Source organism: Alligator sinensis, unplaced genomic scaffold (genome assembly GCF_000455745.1).
Source record: "Alligator sinensis unplaced genomic scaffold, ASM45574v1 scaffold169_2, whole genome shotgun sequence".
Taxonomy (NCBI): Eukaryota; Metazoa; Chordata; order Crocodylia; family Alligatoridae; genus Alligator; species Alligator sinensis.
In genome coordinates this window covers 312,501-338,429 of record NW_005842077.1, presented here as the reverse complement: position 1 = coordinate 338,429, position 25,929 = coordinate 312,501, and the positions used below count along the sequence as shown (strand labels likewise).

General features: G+C 41.4%; 2 protein-coding genes across 12 annotated transcripts in view; one reads left to right on the top strand and one right to left on the bottom strand.

The window, feature by feature from the left end:
• Nucleotides 1-14,388, top strand: part of ARHGAP10 (Rho GTPase activating protein 10) — a 221,633-nt gene extending 207,245 nt beyond the window's left edge. For all 3 annotated transcript variants that reach the window (XM_006023709.3, XM_025204307.1, XM_006023708.3), the window contains one exon: nucleotides 8,848-14,388. In XM_006023709.3, the coding sequence (XP_006023771.1) occupies nucleotides 8,848-8,936 (89 nt within the window). In that variant the 3' untranslated portion in view covers nucleotides 8,937-14,388. The remainder of the gene's footprint in view (nucleotides 1-8,847) is intronic.
• A 2,429-nt stretch (nucleotides 14,389-16,817) lies between these two features.
• Nucleotides 16,818-25,929, bottom strand: part of NR3C2 (nuclear receptor subfamily 3 group C member 2) — a 321,566-nt gene continuing 312,454 nt past the window's right edge. For 6 of the 9 annotated variants that reach the window (XM_025204304.1, XM_025204301.1, XM_006023707.3 and 3 more), the window contains one exon: nucleotides 16,818-20,525. In XM_025204304.1, coding sequence (XP_025060089.1) covers nucleotides 20,370-20,525 — 156 coding nt within the window. In that variant the 3' untranslated portion in view covers nucleotides 16,818-20,369. The remainder of the gene's footprint in view (nucleotides 20,526-25,929) is intronic. The other 3 variants (XR_003094089.1, XM_025204300.1, XM_025204306.1) reach the window with 3 other exon arrangements.

The following is a 25,929-nucleotide window of genomic DNA, read 5'->3' as shown; positions in this document are numbered from 1 at the left end:
CCCCCATAATTTTGGTATCATCCATGAACTTGGCCAGTTCACCTCTGACTCCCGAATCCAGATCATTGATGAAAATGTTAAAGAGTACCGGCCCGAGTACTGAGCCCTGAGGGACTCCACTGGTCACCCTGTGCCATGTTGATTTGCTCCCTTCAACTAGTATTCTTTGGGTCCAACCCCATAGCCAGTTGCCTAGCCATCAGACCATATGATGATCAAGGCCACACTTCCCCAGCTTAACCATGAGGACATCATGGGGAACCAGGTCACAGGCCTTCTTCAAGTCCAGATATATGACGTCCACGTCATCTCCCTTGTCCAGGGCACATGTTACCTGGTCATAGAAGGAGATGAGGTTAGTCAGGCAAGACCTGCTAGTCACAAAGCCATGTCGGTTGGCATTCAGAAGCCAGCCTTCTGTTAGTCTGGTGTTGATGGATCCCTTGACAATTTTCTGCAGGATTTTTCCAGGGACAGATGTCAGACTGATTGGTCTATAGTTCTCCGGGTCATCCCTCCTCCCTTTCTTGTAGATAGGGACCGCGTTAGCTCTTTTCCAGTCATCTGGGACCTCACCCAAGCACCACGATTTTTCAAATATCTCTCTAAGGGGGATGCAGTGATGTCTGTCAGCTCCTTCAAGACTCTCAGGTGCATTCTGTCTGGGCCCATGGACTTGTGAATGTCCAGTTCCTCAAGGTGTTCCCTCACCTGATCCACATAAATTTTGAGCCTGTCACCTGCTCCCAAATTGGTTTGTGCCATTCCTGGCAGTGTGACCCACCTGGGAGGGTGAAAAACTGATGCAAAAAAGTCATTTAGGAGATTGGCCCTTTCTTGGGCATCTGATGTTGGTTGCCCCATTGGATCTCTCGGGCCCAGTGCTATCTTCGTTCTTTTTCCTACTCCCCACGTATCTGAAGAAGGACTTTTTGTTGTCCTTGATCCCCATAGCTAGCCTAAGTTCGGTTTGTGCCTTGGCTTTTCTCGACTGCTCTCTGCAGGTGTGGGTGAGTGCAGAGTAATCCTCTTTGATAATGTTTCCTGTTTTCCAGCTGGTGTAGGCTACTCTTTTGAGCTTAATGAGGTCCAACAGTTCCTTGTTCAGCCATGGGGGCTTCCTTGCCCATTGACTGCATTTCTTGCGAGTTGGTATGGCTTTGTCCTGTGCTTCAAGGATTATGTTTTTAAGAGATGACCAGTTCTCATGTACTCCCTTTTCTGGGGGGGGCATGGCCTCTGATTGCCTGACTGATCAATTCTATCAGTTTGCAGAAGTCAGTCTTCCCAAAGTTAAGGACTTCTGTTTTACTGAGGGGTTTGCCTGCTCTTCAGTGAACTAAGAAGGTGACCAGTTCATGGTCGCTGTCACCAAGCTTCCCCTTGATCCACAGATCGCTCACCAGGTCCTCCCCTTTGGCTAGGACCAGATCAAGCAATGCCTCTCCCCTAGTTGGCCTATAGACCTCCTGGCTTAGGTAGAGGTCATCAATGCACGTGAGAAAGCTACATGAGCTGTCAGATTTGGGCGTGTACTCATCCCAAGAGATGTCAAGGAAGTAGAAGTCCCCCATGATGATCATGCATCAGGAGCGCACGGCTTCGACCAGTTCCCTATTGAATTCCCGATCTAGGTCTTCCTCTTGGGGGGGGTCTATAGTAGACTCCTACAAGTAAGTCACCCGCCCAAAGCTCTTGGCTGCATGGGCAATGCTCTTAGCTGTCAGACTGTTTGTTTTTCAAATAAAGTTGGGTCCTCTAGAAATTCATATTTTCAAGGTTGGCCGAAATTAAGTCATTTTCAGGAGGTACGAGGAATTCACTAGGCCTTAAACTTTCCAAAACAAACTCACTGCAGTCCAGGAATCTATATGTAAGAAGCTTCAGTAAAAGTGTCTGTTTGGAGGAAGTGAGGGGAGTGAGCACGAATAAAATTAAGTTTTTATAGTTGAAAGCTAATTATAGCCTCACTTATGGAGTCCCTGTGGGGTTTTATATGTTTGTTTTTATATCATCTTGCTCTTCTGGGTGTTGTACAACCATAAAGTTGGCATAGTCAATGGTCTTACAGTATAAATGATAAGACAGGCAGGCAGGCAATGGGCAAGGAGAAGGGAACAGTATATAAGAAATATAGTCAAGGTGGTAACCAAACATGGTAATCAGGATAACACAGTGGTGCATAATTGTTCATAGTTAGACATAGCACAAATAGGCTTTATCAGAATGGAAAGGTGTTTAGGGGTTTCATATACATTAAATATTTAAAGCCATTTCCTTATTCTCAGCAATCTTGTGAAATTCCTTCACAGAGGTATCTCTCTCTCTTTCCTCCCCATCATGCCATCTAACCCCAGTGCATTTATACTGAAACCAGACTCCAGTGAATCAATTCAGGTTCTTTACTTACTCAATTTAAATCCCCACATGCCCTAATAATCCCCCAAATGAAGAATTAAAGTAATAATACATCAATTCTGCTGCTCTACCAATAACCTTAACTATCAAAGTGACAATGCATCAATCAAGTTGACATACAGCTAGTATCAACCATTAAAGTAACTGATAAATTAATGTCTGATAAGAGCACTGCTTCCATTAGGGAGGGTTTTATCCATCTCTCTTATTTCTCTTGTACCTCTGTCACCTCTCCTTGCTGTTTTCTGGCTTCTTGCCTATTTCCTTCTCCCATTTTCCCTCCTCTCTCCTCTGTGTTTTCCTTCCCTTCCTTCTGCTTTTGTCTTTGGCCTCTAGTGACGATTACAGTAGTTCTCTCCCACCAGTTAGTCATGGACAAAATCCTTCTGCTCATCCTGGCTTTAAATGATGGCTTATATCACAATACACCACTGCATCAATTGTGGAAGTTAAGTGTTTGGTACAAAAATAGGTGTAATCTGTTACTCCATGCCTCAGTTTTCCCTTTTAGTGTTTGAGAATAATAGCTGATATCTACCTCAAATTGTTTTTCTAATTCAAGTTTGTAAGAAGGATTGATGTCATTTGCTGGACATCTGAACACAATACTTACAAGTGAATCATACAACCAGAAGAACAACACTGCTGGTGTTGTCATTAAGTCTTAATTTACTGTAGGGTGTCCCCACCTCTTTTGATCCTGGCAGATTGTATTACTGACAGCACATAACTGGCAACATAGAATTGGCTAGCGGCAGAGCTGGAGGACTTTGCAGCTAGATAAGGAAACAGCTGGGAAGAATTTGGGCAGTTTTTAGATAAGTACATGAGCAGGATATTTCTGCAGAGACCATCATTCCCAGTGTCCCGGGAAAGAAGAATCAAACCAGCGTCCATTGAAATCTTGCCTTCTTGGAGACAACAATGTATTAAGTGTTGTTCCAAAAGCATAGAACAACACTTCTTTGTTCTTTGTTGTTCTCCATGTGTAAATACAACATGGAGTTGTATTTACACAACTCCATGTATGCCAGTTTAGCATTACTAGACATTTTGTGCAAGTGCTTTCAGTTCAAATGCTGGCAGTTCCTAACTCATTTGGCTAGATGTCTTTTGGCAAACTTGAATCAAGATTTTGAGAGGAAAGGAGAAGGAAACTAGCAAAATGGTTTAGTTCTCACACATTTCACAGGAAAAGTATAGTTTCTATGAGTATCACTCAGTCACCTGGTGACATGGGGCCTCTCTCTGTATGGAAGATGCAGCCTGCCTTTTCTGCCTGTCAGTATCTTTGCTGGTTTAACACATCAGCTTATTTAGTCTCTTGCTCTTTGCCTTCTAAGGCTTTTTCTTCACCAGTTCATGCTCTGGCTTTACAATGGTTCATATTCAGCACGTGGTATCGAGGAATGAAAGATTAGCCTTCCTGGAGGACTACTTCACCTTGGTCTTTGATGTAATATTAAATGGTACATGGACAGAATCCTTGTGCCAAAAGAGAAAAACAGGGATAAAATATTATGGTGATACTCCTTTGCATTCCTCCAACGCCTTTTATCTGCACATTTCAGAGCACCTTACCAATGCTCTTATGCATTGGGGAGCATTAATTATCTCCATTTTACACAGAGTCACTGAAACACAGAAGCAAACTGTGTCATTTATGATCTCACAGCAAATCTGCAGCAGAGCAAAAAATAAGATCTCTTGGCTGCTAGTCCCATGCTTGATGCATTCGATAATACTTTCTCTCCTCATGGATTTCAGGGTTTTGGAATTACTTTGGAAGCAGCGAGCTGTTTAGAAATGTGCTTTAGCTCCATATTGATCTTAACCTGTTTAAACATTTGTACATCTCTCCTGTAGACTTATCCTTAGAAATTGCTCCAAACATTTCTAAGCCTCAGCACTGCCCAGTAGGACGGATGTCTCCAAAATGCAGTTTGCTCTTGCTGTTCTCTTTGCAATGAGATTTCTCTGGCACACGTTCTTTTAATAGCGAGGTGGGATCTGGTCCCTGATCCCAACTGTTGTGCCTTCTGCCATGCCACACATGCATGGCAGGAGGCACTGTTTTGGAATTGGGGATCAGATCCCTGTCGCACCATTGCTACTTGCCAGTGCAGGAACCTGGGATTATTGATCCTGGGTACTCTCTGCACTGGCAAGGTCAAAACTGAGTGCTGCAGCCCCACACACAGGCCTCACAATCCCCTAATTGTTGGCCCTAGCTGGATAGTCCTGGGTCAGGTGCCAGATCCAGAGCTGAATATCAGCCCCAACCATGAATCATTCTAGGTCCAGTTCAGGGCAGGCAGTCAGCTAATTATCAAAACCACACAGCCAGCATCTATCTGTTGCATCTCCCCCCCACTCCCTCTCCCTCCCTAGGAGCCTCTCATTCCCCCCTGTGCATCCACCCCCAATCTGGCAGCATGGCTAGAGATGCCAGGTGTCAAGTTTAAAGTCCCCCTGTGGAGAAAGCTTTGGGCCTAAATATCTACTTAGCATTGGCACTATTCAAAGAAGACAAGGCATACTACAGATGTAAAGGAAACCCTCTCAATTGCTTACCTAGAGAAATATTATTCTGACATGTCTCAGGGTTTTGTGTGTGTTTTTTCATAGTTTCCCATGGCAGTTTGATCTTTTCAGGTGACAGACATCTGCCCAATAAAAAGATGGTGCCTCAACTAATATAACAGGGGCAAATAAAATGGATCCTAGAAACAAAAACAAGGAGAAACTTTGTTGCTCTGGGTTCAGAAGTCCAGCTGCTATTCCACTATCTCGACAGATAGTAACTTTAGACATTCATTCTGTAGCCAGCACTGCAGTTCCTTTTTTTCCACATACCATTTAATGTCATTGTGTCACAGTTCATTTTAATTTTGTGTCCCCATATCTTTTAAACTACAAATATTTTGGCTTCTTGTCTCCAGCCAATATAGAACTTAATCCTATGGGATCCATAGTCCAATAATGGATAGTCGTTTTAAGGCCAAATGCTTAGATTTTGCAGCAAGGTATTTTTAAATGAAGCGGTCCCGAGAAAGTATTAAGGACTGTAATCACTGCTGATTGAGAGAGAATGACAGAAAGGGGACACTGCAGAAGAACCTCTCCTGAGCAGGAGATTGCTGGAAAAATGAATCTAAACAACCCGTGCTTTAAAGAGAGCATGCGCACTGTGTGCAATCCCAGAGTCAGTGAATGTGGTAAGACTGTTAATGAACGTGTTTGTACAGTATACTTAGGAGAAATAGTAATAGGGAATAGTGGATTATTAGAATTTAAAATAGGTTGACCTGTGGACCATTCCCTTTTTTTGTTCTCACTTGCCTTGTGGAAGATGCTGGCAATTTGGGCATCTCCTTCATTTGTACTACATCAGTAGTGCCCTATTATTCTCTAGACCTGTGGGGAAGCCCGTCTGTAGGCTGTTCCTTTGTTACTAAATGGACCAGTTAATAAATGGAACAGTTATGAAGACAGTTTAAAATTAAGTGCCAACAGTCTGCCCACACAGTGAGGAACAGATCAACATTTCCCAACATGGCAGTCCTGTTGAACATGTCTGGGCTGCTTTCATAGCCTTCCTGAGTATGCTGCCAAGAAGCACACCTACCCACCTACTCCCGCTCCATATGTGCCAAACTGGGAAACAAGGCAGCGAAACCATATTGAGGGCTCCCTCTCAGGAGTTCTGTGGAAGCAGTATTGACATGGCCATTGTCCTACTTGCTTTGTCCTTATCTTTAGTCTTTATAATGCACACAAGTGTTGTCAGGCTTTGTGAGCACAAATAGTTTTGCCTTGAGCCCGACAGGATGTTTGCTGCATGTGCTTCTTAAATAAAGCTGTGCTGCACTTGCTGTGGACTCTGACTCTGCAGCATCTTTGCCAGTCCATTCCTAATCCTCCTTGAGTGACAAAATGCCACTGTCACCCGAGGCTGGTTCTGTGGGCTGCATCCCAAGGTTGTGTTATTTAGGTTTTGGTATGAAAAAATCAACTTGTGTTTAAAAAAAAAAAAAAAAAATGTTTCTCTTAAAATTAACTTATGTTGCTGCCAGACCAATTATTTTGTGTACTTCATCAAACATTTCCTCTTCACCAGTTTCAGAACTTCACTTTGAGGTGCCCTCGACCCCTTTCTTCTTAAACACAATGTCAAATCTAACTAATCACACAATTTTGGATGGTAAACTGGGCCTTCGAATTGCAAATATGACCATCTATCCAAATTCTCATCTTGTCTGCACACCAGGCTGACCCAAATAATATACTGACTTTAAATTCCAAAGTGCAAGGAAGAGTTTAATATTTTGATGGGATTTTTTTCTCTTTTTTTTGTCTTTGTCTCTCTATTGTTCTTTTGGTTGCAAGTTCCTTTCTAATAAAGATAAGCTTCCAAACCTGTGGCGGCCAGTCATGCTGATATGTTCACTCCAGAAAAGGGGAAGGACTTTGTTAGCATTGTCATTGTGTTTGCTCGAGGTGGTAGAATTACAGCTGTGGTGGTGGGATATCCAGAGGGAGGTTTGTGGTAGAGTTAAGAGCGTTGCCTGTACAAGTCTGTGTGTACTGTATAATCACGGGATGAAAGTGACAAAGGGAGGGAGGGAGAGCGTGCTAATTATTAATTGCACTGGAAGTTACTGTGTGCTCAGAGATGCTTAAAAGGTACTTTTCTATGTACTATTTTTTTGTGGCAAATTTTTAATCAAAACCTTCCATTGTGAATACACTCCTAGATTTTTGCCATGACTGGAAAGTGTAACAGAGTCATTTAAAAGCAGGTTTGCTATCTGATTTTTTAAGTCCTCTTAAAAATACATTTCATTTATTGTACTTGTCTGAGCAGCATGGTTTGCATATAAACTGGCAATAGTACCCACCTAGGGAAGGAAAGCATATAGGGCAAACTTTTTTTTTTATGAGTAACATAGCAGGACATGATGCGATGAACCCACCCTGAAGGGGCCCTGCTACTGCTGTCAAATGACAGAGACTGATCTCAAGAGTTGAGGCAAGGGACACCTTCAATGTGGCTCCACTGCCTCTTTCCAGATTTGTGCATGTGAGTGGGCAGGGGTGTTCTCAGTGAGCTGTCAAGGGCAGCACAGAAGTGATAGGCCCTCGCATGACTCGAGATGCAACTAGTTCATCTGTCTAGAGATGGCACTTCCTTGTTATGAGATTTGAGTTGTGTGTCCCCCCTCCCCCCCCGCCTCCTTCCACATGTTCAACTTAAACTGCATATAGTATAACCCAGTCTGACGTTTACCTTGAGCTCAAAGCTGTCAGACTTCTCCATTAAGCCCTAAACAAAGGTGTTGCACTATTTTGTTTAAACTTTTGTTATTCAGGCAACTGTAGAAACAAAATGTCAACCCAGGAGGCATACACAGAAATTGCAGGAGGCTGATGTTATTACAGCTTTGCAAAGAAGATAATATATAGCAATTCTTATAGTGATCAGTAGAATGATTACATATGGAAATGTCTTATTTTGGCTGCTTCTTTTTTTTTTTGCCTTGCCTTGCTCTGTCCTAGCTATTAACTTGTCCTTATCATGCTTGACAGCAGTTCTAGCCAGTCCCCACTAGGCTTCTAAACTTACTTTATCGCTTTAAACTCCTGATGAGAGCCAAAACCAAACCTTTCTCTTTGTACCTTAAGTTGCAGCCTCCTGCACTTCTATCCTTAATCCTTCCAGAGCTTCCTTTCACCAGATAAATATCCTGATCTCTCTGTTCAACAACCTCCCCCATCCCAACCCCTCAAAAATGATTGCCCAATCTTATAGACAAGGTGCTTTGGGTAAATCTGGTATCTTTTATTAGACGAACTAAAATAGTTGGCAAAATTCTTCTTTGCAATTTTAGTTGGTCTAATAAAAGATATCTGATTTACCCTTGTCTGCCTATATCCTGAGACCAGCCAACACCCCTGTCCAATCTTACTCCACTCTCCTTTAGAAGAATATTACAAACATCCCAGTTTGGATTTCACAGGCCACCTTCGGCTGAAAACGAGTACAAGTATTTAAAAAAAGCAGTGAGATACTAGCCCTTTTCCTGCCCCATGTTGTCCAGAATGTTGTATACTAGGGTGTCAAACTTATCTGGTGTCCCAGGGTTGCTCATATGCCTGCTGCTGGGGGGAGAGGAAAAGCTGCATTTCACAGGAGGCCATTGCTGGCCATGCCCCCAAATTCCCTACGGCTAGATGAAGGGCTTCTGCCGGCCAGATCCAGCCTGTGAGCTAGGTGTTTGGCGCCCTTGGTCTGTGCAAATGGTCTGATATTTTTTTTCTGGGCTTTTTGTAAGGAGAGTTGAAAAAAAAATTGAAGCAGCAAATTGAACACAAATACACTGTAAAAATAGTTCAATAACTAGGTCTTTTTTTATCTTCCTATTTTAGTGCAATTATCCAGAGAACCAGGATGGCTAGAAGGAACTCTAAATGGCAAGAGAGGACTTATTCCAGAAAACTATGTGCAATTTCTATAGCTCTCTGCACTGAACGCCCAGAAGGTGTACATGGTATCCATGAGTTTTTGTTATAGTCACTTCTCTTTGCTTTGGTGACTGTTTTTAGTCTGTGAAGAGCCTGATAATGGGATGAAGATAAAAATCTGTTTAAAGACATACAATGTTGCCAAATAGGAATTGCAAAATTGTGATTCTTCAGGGTTTTTTAGGGGTGGGAGTGGAGAGGGGATTAAGGGTTGGAGAAGTAGTTTTAATTTTATAAAGGGAGTTTTACATGTGTAAAGAACTATAGGAAATTTTTTGTTTGCAGAATATCTAGAATTTTAATTCAGAGTTTTGAATGAACTCTGGCTCTGCTGTCAGCCGACGAGTATTTTTGTTGTCCAGGTTCTCATGAAGCTGAGATTTTAGAGAACCGTATTTATATCCACTGCTCAATTGTATTAACTGAATCTCTTTCTGGTTCTGACAAGAGATTGGACAAAGAGGCTTTAATGCTGGTGACAGGATTTATTTTCTGAGAGGGAAGAAGCAGTAGGTGGACAACAGGTATCAGTAAGTAAAACCCATAAAGAAGGGCCCACAAAATTTTCCACGTGCAGCTCCATTTGTATAATGTGTGTGGCTTCATTCAAAGTATTTTATCAAGATAAAACACATGAACATGTACCCGCTGGCTCCAGGACCTCCTGGGTTCACAACGTGCAGTTTTCACAGTAGTTTTCCCACTCCAAAAATCACTGTAAATAAAATAAAATTGTATTTGCTGTTTGTCTTGATAACTGTCCATCAAGCACAGTGTTGCAGAAAGCTGTTTATATAAACTATTAACTAAAATACACTTTTCTTAATTATTGGCAGCTGTGTGTGCAGAATCAGTAAATAGCAAGGCATTGCTTATTCTCAACAGGCAGGAGAGCGGGGAAGGAGAACCTTCCTCACTGACAGCAGACATCTTACTTGCAGACGTCTCTAACCACCATGAACAACAGAACATACAATGTTGTCCCTGCAGGTTGGGTTTGCAGCCCCAAGTCAGGGGCTGTCTGGGTGCCATTCTCCTCTCTCCCCTTATTACAGGGTTTCCCTGCAACCCCTTCTCCATGCCAGAAGATCTATGTACACTTCACTCTCTCAACTTCATACCACAGCTCTGGCTGGAGTTGTGTGTGGCCTTCCCTTTCCCTTCCTTTCTCTGTGCCTGCAGCCTGTTACTCAACCCTGTTCCCTGTTCCTCCCCCCCCCACCCTCCAATATTCTTCCTTTTTGTTCTCTCAGGGAAATAAATTTGAAAGGGGGTCTGCATGTACCCTTGTCTCCCCCTTCTGTGCTTTCCTTTTCACCAAAATCAATACCTTTTTGCCCACTGATGCCTAGACCATTTACCAGATAAAGGGGAATGCCATAAAATGAGGTCTTTTTGCTCAATTGGTAATTAATGTCCTGGAAGATGAGTAGCACTTATTTCACTCTAGTATGTTAGAGACAGTTCACTTGTGAACTCACTACACTCATTTCACGGCCAGTCCATGAACTTCATAATATACGTCTCAAATCCTGACTCTTCTATTATCATCTTCATCTGTTTTAAATCTTACCTTATTTCCCTTCTTCTGTACCATGGGATATTGGAGTTCATAAGAAGAGAGAAAATGTCACTGTTAGCAGATATACTATACCTCATCTGAACCAACAAAGCTGAGAAGCACTCAAAACCAAAAGCTGCACCAGTAAAATTCATTGGGAGTTATTCCCAGTGACTTCAAGAAAGATGAAGCTCTTAACCATGTAGTGTCAAGCTCTGGATTTCTTAATTGCATTGAGCAGTGTCTTGAAGTAGTCGCATTTGTAGGCCTATTCAAGTAGTAGCACACCAACCCACGTGCATAGTAAGGATATCATAATTTGGTTCTGCTGTAAACTGTGCCATATACCTCTCAGTTCCCACAGCAATTTGTCCTTAACTTTTATGGTTTCCCTCCCTCAGAGAAAGTCTGTCTAAAAGAATATAAGAGTAGCACAATGATAAATAGGTTGTAATAACAAATTGGGCTTCATAAATTTTTTTACAAGGCAAAAATGTTGCAGATATAGTAAGTTATAAGCCCTTTGAGGTAATGCAGTAAATTATGCATTCAATGGTTAATGCTCTCCTAGATGTTTTTTTTTCTTTTTAAGTTTTAACTGAACACCATTATTTGTTCCATTGCCCAGAACTGTAGAGATCCTCAGGATGATTCCACAAATGATCTCCAGATGGAGCAATGGTGGGCCAAGTTGGTGCGGCTCTCCAGATCCAAATGGCTCTTTTCTAAGCCATGAGGTTTAGTATATTTTTGTTGCATCTGAGAGAGTGACTCTACCAGACAGCTTTAAGGCAGTTCTTTATGGAAGGTTATCAGCATATAGGTTGTATGACCAACATATTGGATGAGTTCTGCTGTCTCCTCTTTTCTGAGACCTGAGGAACAGTACAGTGGTACCTGAAAGCTACATCCCTCCTATGAAAGATATCACCCACAAAAATCCTTACCTTAAAACACTGGAGTTGTTGGGATACTGTAGTGGAGAAGAGACTTTTTAATTCTTTTCTTTGCAGTATTCAGGAAATAATCCCACTGCTAACACAGCAATATATAGCAGCATCCTTCTTTCAGATATTTTCAGGTGGAAAGACAACGTTTTGGCCGAGTGTTGTGTTCTCTGATCATTGAGTAGGGACCAGTGGGACTGCAGCCGTGCAGACTCACTTGTGCCCTAGAGGAGTTGTTCAGTGTCACGCGCCTGCGTTCTGAAGGCAGTACATTGCATTCATGATTACTGATATTCTCAGCGTTCCCGTTGGTGTCAACTGGTGAAAGTGTCTGGAAGTATGGGGAGAATGTAATTCATTTTGTTTTTGAATAGCATAGAAGTGGGACCAGTAGACTATGACAGTTCCTTGTCAATCAGCTAGGCTGTGGCAACTCTGAAAGTTACAAGCCTTGGCAGTTGTTCTCATCCTGTGAACAATAGACAAAAGGTTCAGTCAACCCAGCCTGATATTTTAGCCCAAAGTATATTTTGCCCTGCCCTGTGTTCCTTTATTTCACTTTTCTACTTAGTTGAAAGGGTTTAGTTAAACACAAAGGAAGGTGGCAAGACATTGTGGTGTCTCTCTTCCACGCATATCCATGACCCTATTTGCTGCATTGCCTTCAGATCTGGAAAGGATAACATGGAACGTTCTGAGCCTCCTGTTATCTTAGGCTCTTTGCTTTCAGTAGCCTTTGGGGGCCACATGGGACCCAAAGAAGAGGAAGAGAGCATTACACCGTGCAAAGGTAACTTAGCCAATTCCATTTTTCTTTCTGACGTCATCTTATCTTAGAGCGAGCGTATGAGCCAGCCTTGTTCTGATCTAGCTAGTAAGTTAATCAGGCTGCCTGTTGCTCCTAAGTATTCAGTTGTGGTGAATCTGCAATTTAAGATGAAGCTTCTCACCTCAGCTTAGACTCTGATTAATGCTTAGGGAAAGCTATGAAATATGGCTAGTGTGGTAGTCCAGCCCTCCCTTTCTTTATAGGTATTTGTGGTGTATTCTTGACAGTCAGCACTATAACCAATTTTACTAGGCAATGTGGAGACGCACGATACTGAAAGGGGCAGAGTGTATATAAGAAAGCAGAGCTTCTTCTCATTCCTCCTATTACATTAATGTGCTTTACCTCCTTTCCTAGAAGCATGGGACCTACCTCTTATCTCCTTACCTCTTTCTTTCCCTGTGCAATAGGATTAGAAAACTAAAGCAATGTTGACTTAGAGGGGAGGACAAGATCAGAGAATTGGCTATGGAGATGATCAACCTGTCTTCCCTGACAAACGGTGCAAGCTGTGGTGCAAAGATACTGCTGTGTATTATGCAGGTTAACATAACCTCTCAAGACCTCTAGCTCCCTTTACCCAGCAGTTTTGATATTAAGATGGTGTGTCACACATTCAACTTAACACCTAGGGTAAAGTTACACATTACACTTAGACCATACTAAGAGCACCTAGTATGAATGTCTGCATGGTAAAGCTCTTCAACTCATGCTAAGTGCTCTCTGAGATTCCCAAAGTTATGCTACTTAAGGGGAGTCTTAATTATGGGCTGTGCTGATAGCTCATGTTAGGGGAACTTCAGTCTTCTGCAAGGAAATTAAACGAGCAATTTGTAATCCTTCAGTATCCCAGGATGGCCCTAGTCCCCTCGCCCTACCCTGCAAAGCAAGGACAGAGCCCAGCTGACTGACACCTTAGCCACATTCCTGATCACTAGCCCCCTAATGCTAAGTCAGATCGGTGCAGACAAGCAACAGTATTAACCCTTAATGTGTGACTGCTCACAGCACGTTCTTTACTGCTTAACATTTTAAGTTAAGATTCAGTTTGGCCTAACATATAATTTCATCCATACTAAGTATAGTTCAAACACAAGCAGATGCAAATTCAAGCAGTTTAGCATGTGTTAAGTGCCCACCTGGTGTTGAAAAGTTGTTCCCTTTCAGGTGAGGGTTGCACATACTAACACATACTAATTTTAATGATTTGCAACTGTTGCAAGTGAATGTGTGACAAGGCTCTTAGTTGTCTGGTCTCTGGTAGGTTTAAACTCTGGCTTCTGTGTTGGTTATACTTCAGCTCTGCCTCGGTCATTGCAACCTGATTCTTGTTCCTATTGTCTCCTCCCATTTCCTACAGCAAGTAATAGTCATGCTATTCCTTCCTGGTTTCTTTATCAGCTGAGCACAGGTCTCTATTGACTTCTCCATTATGGCCAGGCTTTTCAGCACTGCAGCAGTTTTCACTTTCATTCAGAAGAGCCCCTGCTATTCGTTTTTAGCAGCGGGTTTCCTATACTGGTAATCTATTGTTGCAGCATGAGCACTGGCACAGCTCCAACCAGAGTCCTATCTGGAGTTTACTCTTTAGTTGGTGTGGGTGTATCTCTGAATTTTTGCAATTGGTGGGGGCTTTTTAAAGTTATTAGAGCAGTATACTTTGCAGGATGAAGTAACTGGAGTAAGTGAATCTGTTAGGAAAATGAAGGTAGTTTTATCTTTTTCAGAAGCTTTAGTGTTCTTTTCATATTGCCCTGCTCTTTTTTCTCACTGGCAAGTAATGATGCCTGGACCATGAGACAGAGGCCTCTGCCTACCTTCACCAAGTAATGATGGTAGAATTAGGATTCTGGGACCGTCTGGGTCTCTAGAAATGTTTGTGTGTACCCCTCATTGGGCTGCATTCAGCTCTGGTCCCCAGGAGACAGATTTTCACTCCATTGTCTTTAGAAGTCCTATGTTTCTCTCAAGTCACTGAGTAGCTTTAGACATTCTCCTCCCTTATAATCCTGGCAGATTTCCCTCCATTTTTTTGTCTCCGGTGTATTCCTCTGGAGCAGAAGGTTTCCTTGCTGAACTATCAGGACTGATCCACATGATGGCTGGAACTGAAATAATTCAGTAATACTTTTGGTTATTTCTGCCCAAGTCTGTGTATAGACATACTTTGGAATAAAGTTGCTCTTATTTTGATATAATACGTGTCTCTCTCTCTTTTTTTATTTTTTTTCCTTTTTTACTCATTTAAGCCACATTGAAGAATGACACAGTTATTTTGGATTACACAGCCGCGTACAGAATAGAACTGAAACAATTAAATGTTCACATTACAGTTCATTGAATTGTTCCTGTTCTGGTTAAATATTGTTGATCTGCCTGCAGTGTCACTCTGAGGATCATCACTATTGCACCTTGAAGATGACTTGGAGTGTTTTAGCTAGGTGTATACTCGAGCTGTTCTGCCTGCTGCCCCATTCTTGGCCAATTTGTCAGCAATGGATGCATTTTATATTACAGACAAAGAACATGGCTAAGGCTTCAGATGCAGCAATGCTAAACACTGGTTAGCTGAAGTTAAAAAAAAACAACCCCAAAACCAAAACTATCGTACCTATATTTCATGAAATTCTGAACATGCCTTGACATTTATTTTTTGGAGTCCTCTGCTATAATTGTCGTACTGAGTTAAACACAAATTCAACTTCACTCTTGTTGATATTTGCAAACAAAACTGTAATATAAAAAGTGGCCATAAATGTTGCAGCCATCTAAGTCTTGTATGGACTAGAACACTACTGGACACGTGATTCTGTGCTCCATAAGGCTTTTACTCAAAATATAAAAGTGTAACAGCAGTGTTGTTGGATGTAGCATCTATAGACCAGCATCTCTTTTTTTCAGCTTCTAAACATTTGGGAAGTCACCATATTGTCTCTCATACAACACACCCCAGAGTATAATATGCACTGTGTTTTTGAAAGGCAGGCTGAAGAAAAATTCCCCGCCCCCAAGTTCTGGCTGCATAGAGCAGGGGAAATGCCTAATCTTCAGCTGATTGTCACTCCCTTTCCTATTTAACTAAAACTGAAACCCTAGCTGCTGCTGAAGACTGGTCTCCATGGTTGCACCTATGTTATTTAAAAGAGCTGAAGAGTCTCCAGGGCTGGAAAACAGCAGAAAAGAACCAGGAGCAATTAGCAGATAGCAAAACTGTCCCAGGAAAGCTTAGCTTGAATAGCAGAATATCAAGACCATTGAAAAGGAGAGACCATCATTAATACTTCTGCAAGGAAGAACAATGAGCCATTAAGTCAGCTGACCCCCTCAGCTGCCTGAATACTACTGCCATACCTGCTGCACTGTGGAGCTGGAATCAAAGCAGGGTACTTATATTCCAGGCAGAAGATCAGCCTCTCCATATAATATGCACACCCCAATTTTGAGTGGGGGGCTGATTTGAGAGGAAAAGGTACCTGTTGTATGCAATAAAATGTGGTATTTTGCCTTAACACTGCTGAGTCCACTATTACATAATCTTTCTTGCTGATAGTGTTGGGCAGGCACAAGAGAAGTCCAAGATTGTTGCTGCCTCAGTGTTGTGTCTGTACTTAAAAGTCCTGACTTCAGACACAACCTGCTGAAGTAAATGGACGTTTTGGTTGAGTTGGGTTTCATATGTATTCCTTGGGCAGAAATGTTATGCTCATGGACAATAAAGATGCCTGTCCTAGAGGAGGATGTTCCAAGTGAGAATACAGGTGAGACTACCAAAATCCAGAGACCACTGTATTAAAGATTTTCATTTTCTCTCTCTTTCTGTATGGAACGTGTTTTACCTTTTGTCTTGAATAGGCACAGCAGCTCCTCTGGAAAACATACTTGCCAAACTTGCTTAAGTGAAGCGAATAAAGGAAGCTCCCTGGGTGTGGGCCCACCAACCCATCCCCACTCACCAATGTGAGCGCTACCAACACCCACTCTTAGAGGCTGGTAAAAATAGATAAGCCCATTGGTGGCATGTCTACAATGTTCATTTACACCAGCTTAAATTTACTGTGCAGTAAATTATTGCACAATAAGTGGGAATAGGCCAGTGTCTATACGTGCAGGTGTTAAAGCACATTAACACTGTTTATGGACTGACTTGGGACTAAAGTTAGTCCCAAGTCAGTACACACAGTGATACTGCTCAGTAAGGTATTTATGCATGCATTACTGCACAGTAACTACTTGGGTGTAAATTTGTTACCTGTGTAATGCAGGTATCAAATTTATGCTCAAGTCGGTGTTAGCCACCATCTTTACTGCATAGTATGAGCGTGCACATATAGCCATCCGCCTGTACTGCACAGTAATTGTGGTTACTGCACAGTAAAGTACATGTGTAAATGCGGTCAGTGTGTATGAAGGAGAATACAATGTTATGTAACTTAGCTAATTTCATGAAGTCTAATTTATGGCTTAGAAGTACACACAGGCTTGTTTCCACGGAAATCAATGCACTATCAGTTAGCTGAGATTAAAGTGCAAGGGATTCTTGCAATCAAACCATTTTAATTCATGTATATTTGTACAATTTATATATAAAAAAAAAATAATAGGTACTTGCAGACATTAACATAAAGACCAAACAATATTTTCTATTTATTTAAAAAGCTTTAACATACAGAAGCAAACCCCTAATTATAAATGCATCATTATGCATAGATTTTACTGTTTACACCATACTGCTGGCTGCTTTTATTTTTCATCCAGGAATCTATTTAAACGTCAAGAATTCTTAAACATTCCACTGAGTTTCCTGGCCTCAGAACGGCTGTCTATCTTATCAAGTCATTGACCTCCAGCTGAAAACATTGCTCTAAAAAAAAAAAAACCAAAGGAAAAGTCCAATCTTTAATAAACAATTAAAAGTGCATTAACTGTAGAATTGTTTAAATTCATAAATGGTTTAAACAAGTCAGTGAAAACACCACCCTGTGAATTAGCTTTTTGCATTATTGATTGTAAAGTATCTTTTAATAAGATTCTGATATTGCAAACTTTAGTCTTCTTCTATTTTACTTTGTGCAACTAAATAGTTACACAATGTGATGTAGTATTTCTGAAATACCAACTGAAGTACATCATTAAAACTATTTTACATTTTTAATTGTGTATACAATGTTTTTGCTGTATATCCCCATTTTTCCTTGCAACAAAATAAATTAGCTCAATCAACATAAGTCCATTTTTACAACAGACATTTTGAAGTTTATCTTTTTTTATTTTGCAGGAGACAGATGCCTATTTCATTCTAAACAAATTTAAAATACTTTAACCTCTTTGTTGTAGCTAAAAACTATTTTTGCTGTACATTTCTTTTCAATAAAAAAGTGAGATGGCTATTCTGCTTAAGTGTTCTGGATAAGAGAATACTGCCTCTTAGAACATCTATATCCAATTATATCCACTACTTAAGTGATTTTTAACAAAAATCAATGAATGGTTTCATAAACAACAGGTGATTAAAGTAAAGGATTTATTGTAATCTGCTTACAATTGTTTGCAAAGACAGACATACGTTTTTGCATAAAGATAAAAATTGCTTTTTTAAAACTAATTTAGTGTGATTAATTGTATGAAGTTTCTGTGAATTATGAATTGTACCAAACCAAGATTAAAGCAATAAGGTACAAAAATAAGAGCAAACAGATAATTTGGACTCGGGACAGGCATTTAACAGTGAAGTATAGAATATGGCTTTGCTAGTTTAATTAAGCAAAGTTACTTAGAGACAGAAAAAGAGCCAGTAACTTTGTTAATATAAAAAGCTACTGCCGACTGTATTCATCCAGAACCTGGCTTAGAATATACAATTTTAGGCTTGTTGTTTTTAAGAAAAAGCAAACGAAAGGCTGGTTTTATGACTGTTCTTTACAGTAAGCAACCGGTCTGCATTCTGTGTATTTCACGTTGGAAGTTTGGGTTTCATATTGCTGTGCAGGTCAGTTGACTGTTTAAACACCTGCTTATGAATTAAATGTCCAAAACTGAATAATTTATGCATGTGCGTGTGAACAGATATAAAAACCCCCTCTTTGAATACAGTCTGTACAGATTATCCATTGCATAAGGCAGGTGTCATTTAAAAAGACAAGTAGTGTTGATTGGGTCTCGCTTCAGAGATTAGAATCAAAAAGGGGGTGTGATTTTTTATTTATTTATTTATTTATTTATTTTTAACCTGGTTAAAAAATGCTCCATTCGGATTGGCTCAAAGAGATGCATTTTAAAAATGTCAGCGTTGTCCAGCCAGGACAGTTAGGAATTCTAACTCTGAAAATCTCTTCTACTTAACTGAGCACATAGTAAACTTCAGAGGAGTTCACGGTCCTTTCTTCTACTCCAACATTATTCTTTTTATTTATAAACTGTGAAATGATGCAAATTGCCCCAAGAAAGGTTGGACCGCAGACGCAACAATTTTGAGAAAAACCTCAAGTTCAACTTTTAGTGTGAATATTTCTCCCTGTTCATACTTAAGTCTGATTTTTATTAAAACAGCAATTGTATTTATCACTGAAATTTATCACTGAAACCCTACCTAGATAATCTGCCAGTATCAGCATCTTGCCATTCAGCTTCACCAATCCATATCTGTCTAGTTTACTTACTGTAGTGATTTGCACGTTCCCTTCATCATACTCAGAGCTCACTCTCCCGCTGCACAATCAGAAGTTGTAATCTGACCTTTAAGACGTTGTATGCATTCAGTTGTAAAAGGAAAAAGTAAAGAATTTGGGAAGGTTTATTTTTTTCCCCCAAAATTATTCAACATTTCATGATTTACTCTTACCCTTTGAGTAAAGGAGTACAGGGGAAAGCTCACTTTATCATATAGCTGGCAAAAGCTTTTGGGAGACTGCAATTTGTCTTGTTAAATGAAACCTCCATAAAGTTGCAAACGTGACATAATGTAGGTTTCTACAGAAATCCAAAGCAGAATTCCTAAAATGTGGTCAAGTCACATACACTTGGCAAGCAGTAGACAAAAAGGAGAAAAATGTACAGAAAAGTAGAAAGGTTTAAATACAACTGAAAAAGGTTTAAATGTGGGTATTTACAACAGACACTGTAGAATGGTAGATTAGATATGATGCTAAAAAAGGCACAGCTTTCCCTTTCTTAAATACACTGTAAACGGTTCATTATGCATGCAGAACATTTCACTTTACAAAAAATTACCTTGTTTGTTTAGACAAAGATAGTACTTAAATAGTCTCCAGCAAAATAGAATTCTTTCAAAAATACTTTCCCATTCATCCTATTAACCATTAAAGATTTTTTTGTCTCATTTACAAAAGTTCCTTACACCTTATTTCAGGTCCTTCACAATTTATACATACAGCAATGTACAGTACAGCAAGACTGCGAAAAATTATTTGTAAAGCCAGCACAATAGATACTATAAATGGAAACTGGGGCATTTGTTTTAACATCTTATCCTTTTTAATTAAATAGTAAATGGACACTTAACACAGTGTATTATCACCTATGATGGATAACATGGGATAACAAATGCCTCAGGTGGGGATAACAAGAGTATTCCACACCAAATGTTCTGTTATTACTTTACACATTAGGGTTTTTGTATATATTTTTTTTACAAGAAAAGAATATTAATGCCCCATATTGTCTTGACATTTTATGTGCAAACCAAGGGTAAGCTTTAAAAAGTTCGTATTAGTCCTTGAACCCTTTTAAAACAAGCAAACAATACCAGAAACTACATGGCATATTTAAAACTTCCATCTGTTAAAATATCAAAATCAAAGAGTTATTGACTAGATATGGCTTTTCATCCAGAGGAACGGGAACACTTCCTAAGTGTTTTGAGTATAAAGGGGATAATTTCCAGACATCTAGGTCTTGCCAGATCCAGGTCAACTGCCTTCCAATCCCCAAACCCTTCACATGATTTTCTACTATTCAGAGACTGTTGAACAAGTGTAAATAGCATGTTTAATTGTGGTTTCTTGGGTCCTTCATGAGTGTGGAATAACACAGGGAAACTTAAGGCAAAGTTCATCCATTAAGACATTTTCCATCACTTCCTGTGAAAGTACAGAGGCTTGGCATTCCCAGACTCCACCTTTGGTAGCTGGTCACTGATGATTTCCACCAGCATGGCTGGAAACTCAACTTTCAGTGCCTGAGACTCTCGGAAGGTGTAGAAACAGAATTCCAATAAGTCAGTAACAAGCTAAAAGGCAAAAAGGCACATGGAGTTACTAAGGAACATCAGATGATAAATTCTGCGCACAAGCATACAATAATGCATTGGAATATTACCAAGAAATGATGTCTTTGTGCTAGTTTGCTTTCCAGAAGTAAAAATAACCCAAGTACCTGTTAGCTAATGCAGTCAACGTCAGCAAATGGGGAAGAGAGAGAAACAAGATTCCATGTATTTGATATTTCTGGGTGTCAGCAACTGCATATTTGACTTCTCTAATGACCCACTGGCCTCTTCTGAAGTTGTGAGTGCTCACTGTCAATAAAGAGTAAGCCTTCTACCCCTCTTTCACACTTTATATATTTCAGCTATCAGTCGTTGCATCTTTTACTACCTGTCAAGTGATCAGACATCCAGTAAATCAAGTAATTTGGTTAACTTTATTGAGCTATCTGGGGCAAGACTCATGTAGAACTCCCACTGCAATTTGAGTTTTGTCTGAAAGAAAGCAAATACTCAACTCTGTGTCTGCTACTGGGCTAAGTCAATAGTATTCCTAGTCATACATCCGTGTGCATTTGTATGGTAAGAGAGAAAAGTCACATTTATTTGCACTTTTATTTTTAATATATACGTATCACTTTCCATCTATTTACTGCCATCCAACTCACTAGTCCAGAGAAAAACTTAAGGCGATAAATATTTTTTTCAAGTTTTATTAACAATTATTCATAATCTTTTCTTGTTGTTTTGTAGCTTGTTCCTCTCAATTTCTATAAAATTACAGCTTTGATTTTCCTTGTGGTTATCTTATACTTAATTGCCATTCTTTAGCTTCCTTAGAGTTGTGAGGATGCTGATGGATCTAACCTTGGCATAGGTCCCTCAGTGTGTGCCTGTCAGCCAATTTAATCTCAGTATAAAATGGTCCCACTAAACATATACTATACTAGCAATTTAGGCTGGAATGCCACAAAGCAAGCAGACACCACATTTCTGCAGTGGAAAGATTATTGTACAGCACAAAGCACCGACAACTCTAATCTGATTTCTATTTTCTCTCATTTTCTTCCTACTGTAACTTCTATTACTTGCACATTAGACTCCTTTATGTCTTTTGTCTACACCTTGTATGGACTCATAATCACAGAAAAGCAGGGCTGGAAGGGACCACAGGAGGTCATCCAGTCCAACCCCCTATTCAAGGGAGGATCATGCCTATCTAAACCATCCTAGAGAAATGTTAGATTAACATGTTTTTAACAATTTTGTGAACTGCGCGCTCACACAACTGCCAAGTACACTGTCTTTAATATAAAAAACAACTTGACATGGGTAGAGAAGGGGGACATGGACACTAGGGCTGAGTGAAACAACAACATTTCATTTTGACATCCATTTCGCCATTTCAAAGGGACAGTGTTTCATTTCATCATTTTGTTTTGTTTTGTCAAAACTGTTTTGCTGTTTTGATGCGTTTTGACATTTCATCCATAGGCTATAATGGGGAATCATGAAAATGCCTAAAACTGTCATTTCTTTCCTGATTTGGATGCAAATTGCAGGAATGGTAGTCCCTTCTGAGGGCATGAAGCCTGCCAAATTTCAAGGAGATAGGTGAGAGGTTTCTGGGAAACTGCACCTCAAACTCTTAAAAGGAAAACTCATGACACTTGCCGGCAGCGGGAGCCTCGTGTCATCCGGCACAGATCCAGGGACCCGTGCCCCCGGGAAGGTTGCGCTGGACTCCTCATGGGGGTGCGGGCCCCTAAATCTGCGGTGGATGACAGGAAGCTGCTGCTGGGCACAGGAGACTGATGCTGCCACTGGCCCCAGGCAGCAGTGGCAGCCTCCTATCATCCGGTACACAGATCTGGGGGCCCACACCCCCAGGAGGACTCCAGCAGTGCTGGGAGTGCAGGTTGAGCTCTGTGGGTCTGGTGGAGCCAGTTAGAGTGCAGCCCTGGTTCTCCTCGCCTCCCACCACCGGGCTGCACTCTGCCTCCCACCACCGGGTTGCTTTGAAACTCAAAATGTTTCGAGTGGCCTCATTTTGTTTTGAAGCTGTTTCGAAGCTTTTTGTTTCATTTCGATTTCGCTGTTTCCAGCTTGAAACGCATCGAAAAAGCTTTGAAATGAAACATTTGGCAAAATTTCACACAGCCCTAGTGGACACTGTCAATGTCCTGCCACTGCAAGGACAGAACGTAGTTTATTAAGACATCCTCAAGAGATCCAAGAAGAGGACCATGCCCCTGCTACACAGGATGGCAAAATATGACTGCTTACTTCTTGTAGTGTGTTTAGCTTTGTGTTTTAGCCATTTTATAGGGTAATATTTTCCCCCTTTTTTAATATTCTATCCATAGAATTACAAATTTAAGTTGCAATTTGCAATGTGTTTAAGGGGCAACTAAAAATGTAAAGGCTAAAAACCACATTTTACTGTTGTCAGCAGGAGAGCTCTTTAGTACTACAGTAATGATAAAAATGTGGCAAAGCTTGTTCCAGTACCCAACCTACATCTATGCAATATTTCATTGGTTAATATTTGCTATAAATAGCATATTCCCTTCTTATAGTTATAACTACTGGTTTATAACTGCAACAGAAAGTAAATATCATGTAAAAATTGGGAAGGGGGGTGTTGCTTGTAATTGTCTAAATGACATTCCAAAATCTTCCATTTTTAAAAAATTTCTCTCTAGGACTTGCTCACTGGCTTCACTTGCCATGAAGTGAGAAGGAAATTGACTTGGGGCACCTTGTGTTTTCCAGCAAATGAGAGACCTATATCTAGGTTTCAATTAGCAGATTTTTCCCACTGCAGTTCACTGAATCATTGCTCCCAATGGCCAGACACATCTAGTTTGTACGTGCACGGCTTCCTGTGCAGCCTCACTGAACAAAAGCTAAAGAATATTCCTGTTAAGATAATATTAAAGTTACATGATTGAGCATTCAGAAGTCACGCACAACTAATGCTGCTCCCTTGTGTGTTTGCATGATGATAAGACTAATTATATGATCCGAGATGATTTCAGTATTGTAGAATTTTTATACACCTATGACACCTCTCATTATTGAATATGCTTGTACACCACACAGACCCCAATAAAATGAGAGGTAATGAATGTGTGTGCATCACTGTTTCTCGCAAACAGTTTACTTGGTAAGTTCATAACGGAAAAAATGGATACTGTTCTTTTATGAGTATACAATGATGTAACTGAAGACTCAACATGCACATAAGTAGCAGATTTAGGGTGCATATCTAACTTGTAGAACCTGGACTCCTTCAGTAGATTTTACCTGTTTACACAGAGCTGGTTTTGGCCCATTTTGGTAGCTAATAAAATCAATAGATTTGCTTTGCTCTCTTGTTTGATCATTCATACAACTGCCAGCTGAGTCTAAAATTAGAGGTTTACCAATATATTGGTGCCATATTGGATCAGAAATGATAAAAGGAAAATTAACTTTATTGGCTATCGGCTTTTTTTGGCCGGTATAGCTGATAATGTACCGATAAATATAATATGCCTTCTGGCCAGGGCCCCTGGATGCTGCATGCACGTGGCCAGGAATGCAGCCAGGCAGTGTGGAGAGCAGTGCCCTGCAGGTAAGTCTGTGGAGAGGCGTGGGGGGTAGATAGAGGCCTCCATGGTGAGGGAAAGACTGGGGCAGGGGCAGGGGCTGGGTGAATTTACTGCCAACCAGGGCAGTGAATGGGACCCTGGGGCTGGGGTGGGGAGTGGGACAGAGCAATGGGTGGCTCATCCAGGGGACATGGGCAAGGTGGGGAGAGGCGGTGGCTCCCTGCTCCTGCGCACACCCCTATGGGAGACGAGGAGGAGCATATACCCCCTGGATTTGTGAATGGGGTGGATGTGGGTTCTCCACTCTGCTGCCTTTGTCCTGGGAGCCAGGTGCCCAGCTGCACATCCTCTGCCTCCCTGGTGGCAGTGGGGGTGGCGAGTTGTGCCTCCCACCACTGGGCGGGCAGGAGACACGGCACAGCCAGTGCACAGGTCCTGGGGCAAAGGCAGCAGGGCGGACTACCCCAAGACCATAGCAGGCAGCCTGCCTCTACCTTTGCCCCACTTGGCTCTGCTCCTAAAAGCATCCCCGTGCTTAATGGTGAAGGTGGTGCTTGAACTAAAGTTCATTTGATGAGCTTTAGTTCCAAGCGCCCCCACCACCATTTTTAAGCAGTGGGATGCTGATCCCCTGGATGAGCTGCCCATGGGTTCATCCCACTACCCACTCCCCCAGCCCCAGGGTCCCATTCACTGCCCTGGCTGGGCAGCACCCCCAGACTCACTCGCTGCCTCACTGTGAGGGCCTCAATTTGCACCCCCCATGCCCCTTCCCCCTCCACAGATTTATCTGCAGGTACTACCAAATGAACAGCCTACACTTGTCATAAGTGCCTGTGTGAAAGTCACAAAGAGAGACATGTCCATATAAAAACGGACCAAAATGTAACCAAGTTACATTTCCAGGCAAGGTCTCCCTATGAGGCACAAAGGGAGTGAAGGGAACAATACTAATGATCCCTCTCCTAACAAGCCTACCTCATACCTATCACTTCCCCTGGCATAGGCTGTGCAAAGGTGTCTTTACAGTGTCCCAGGATGCAGAAATGTCATTGGAAGTACCTGAACTGTCCTGCTCATGAGGCATCCCTCCTTCATCTGTTACTTTAAAATGATCATCATAACCATAGTGATGGGCATAATATAAATTTAAGTTTAATGTGCAATGAGTTAAGTCAGGTATTGTCAAAGCTTTTTTGGAAAGTGAGAAGGAAGCTAACCAATTCAGAGTAGCTATTACTGAATTGATAATTGTTTGCTGCAAAAGATTTACTAGCATGAGGCTTTAGGCCAGTGCACACTAACAGGATCAAGTAAATGTGCCCCTATGACAAAGCAAGCTAGGGTGTGGATTATGTTAGCTACTGTTCAATAACTACCTGTGTGCATGTACTTTCTCTTCTCTAAGTGCAAGGTACTTTGCCCCTCACAGGAAGTGGATTGCTCCTCCCTCTATTTACTGCAGTTTACTGAGTGGGCAATTTCTTCCTTGTACTTACAGAGTAGCTCAGTGGTATGTGTACCCCTATGGGTACTTTAAAAGGTCACGGGGGGGTATGCAGAACTCATGTGGTTGATAAATGCCACGTGTGGCCAGGAGAGCAGCTGGGTCTGGCTGGTAAATGTGTTGTGGTGGAAGGGGTCAGGGAAGGGGGCAGACCAAGGCCCCAGCAGTTGGGGAGGGAGTGGGGATGGGGCAGAGGCGGGGGCTGCCCAGCCAGGCACGGGCATGGGTATGGGGGCCGGGCCCAGCCCACAGCAACAGCCCGCCCCGCCCCATGCAGATCTGGGACACAGGTCCCCATGCTCATAGGCAAAACATAGGAGGGGCA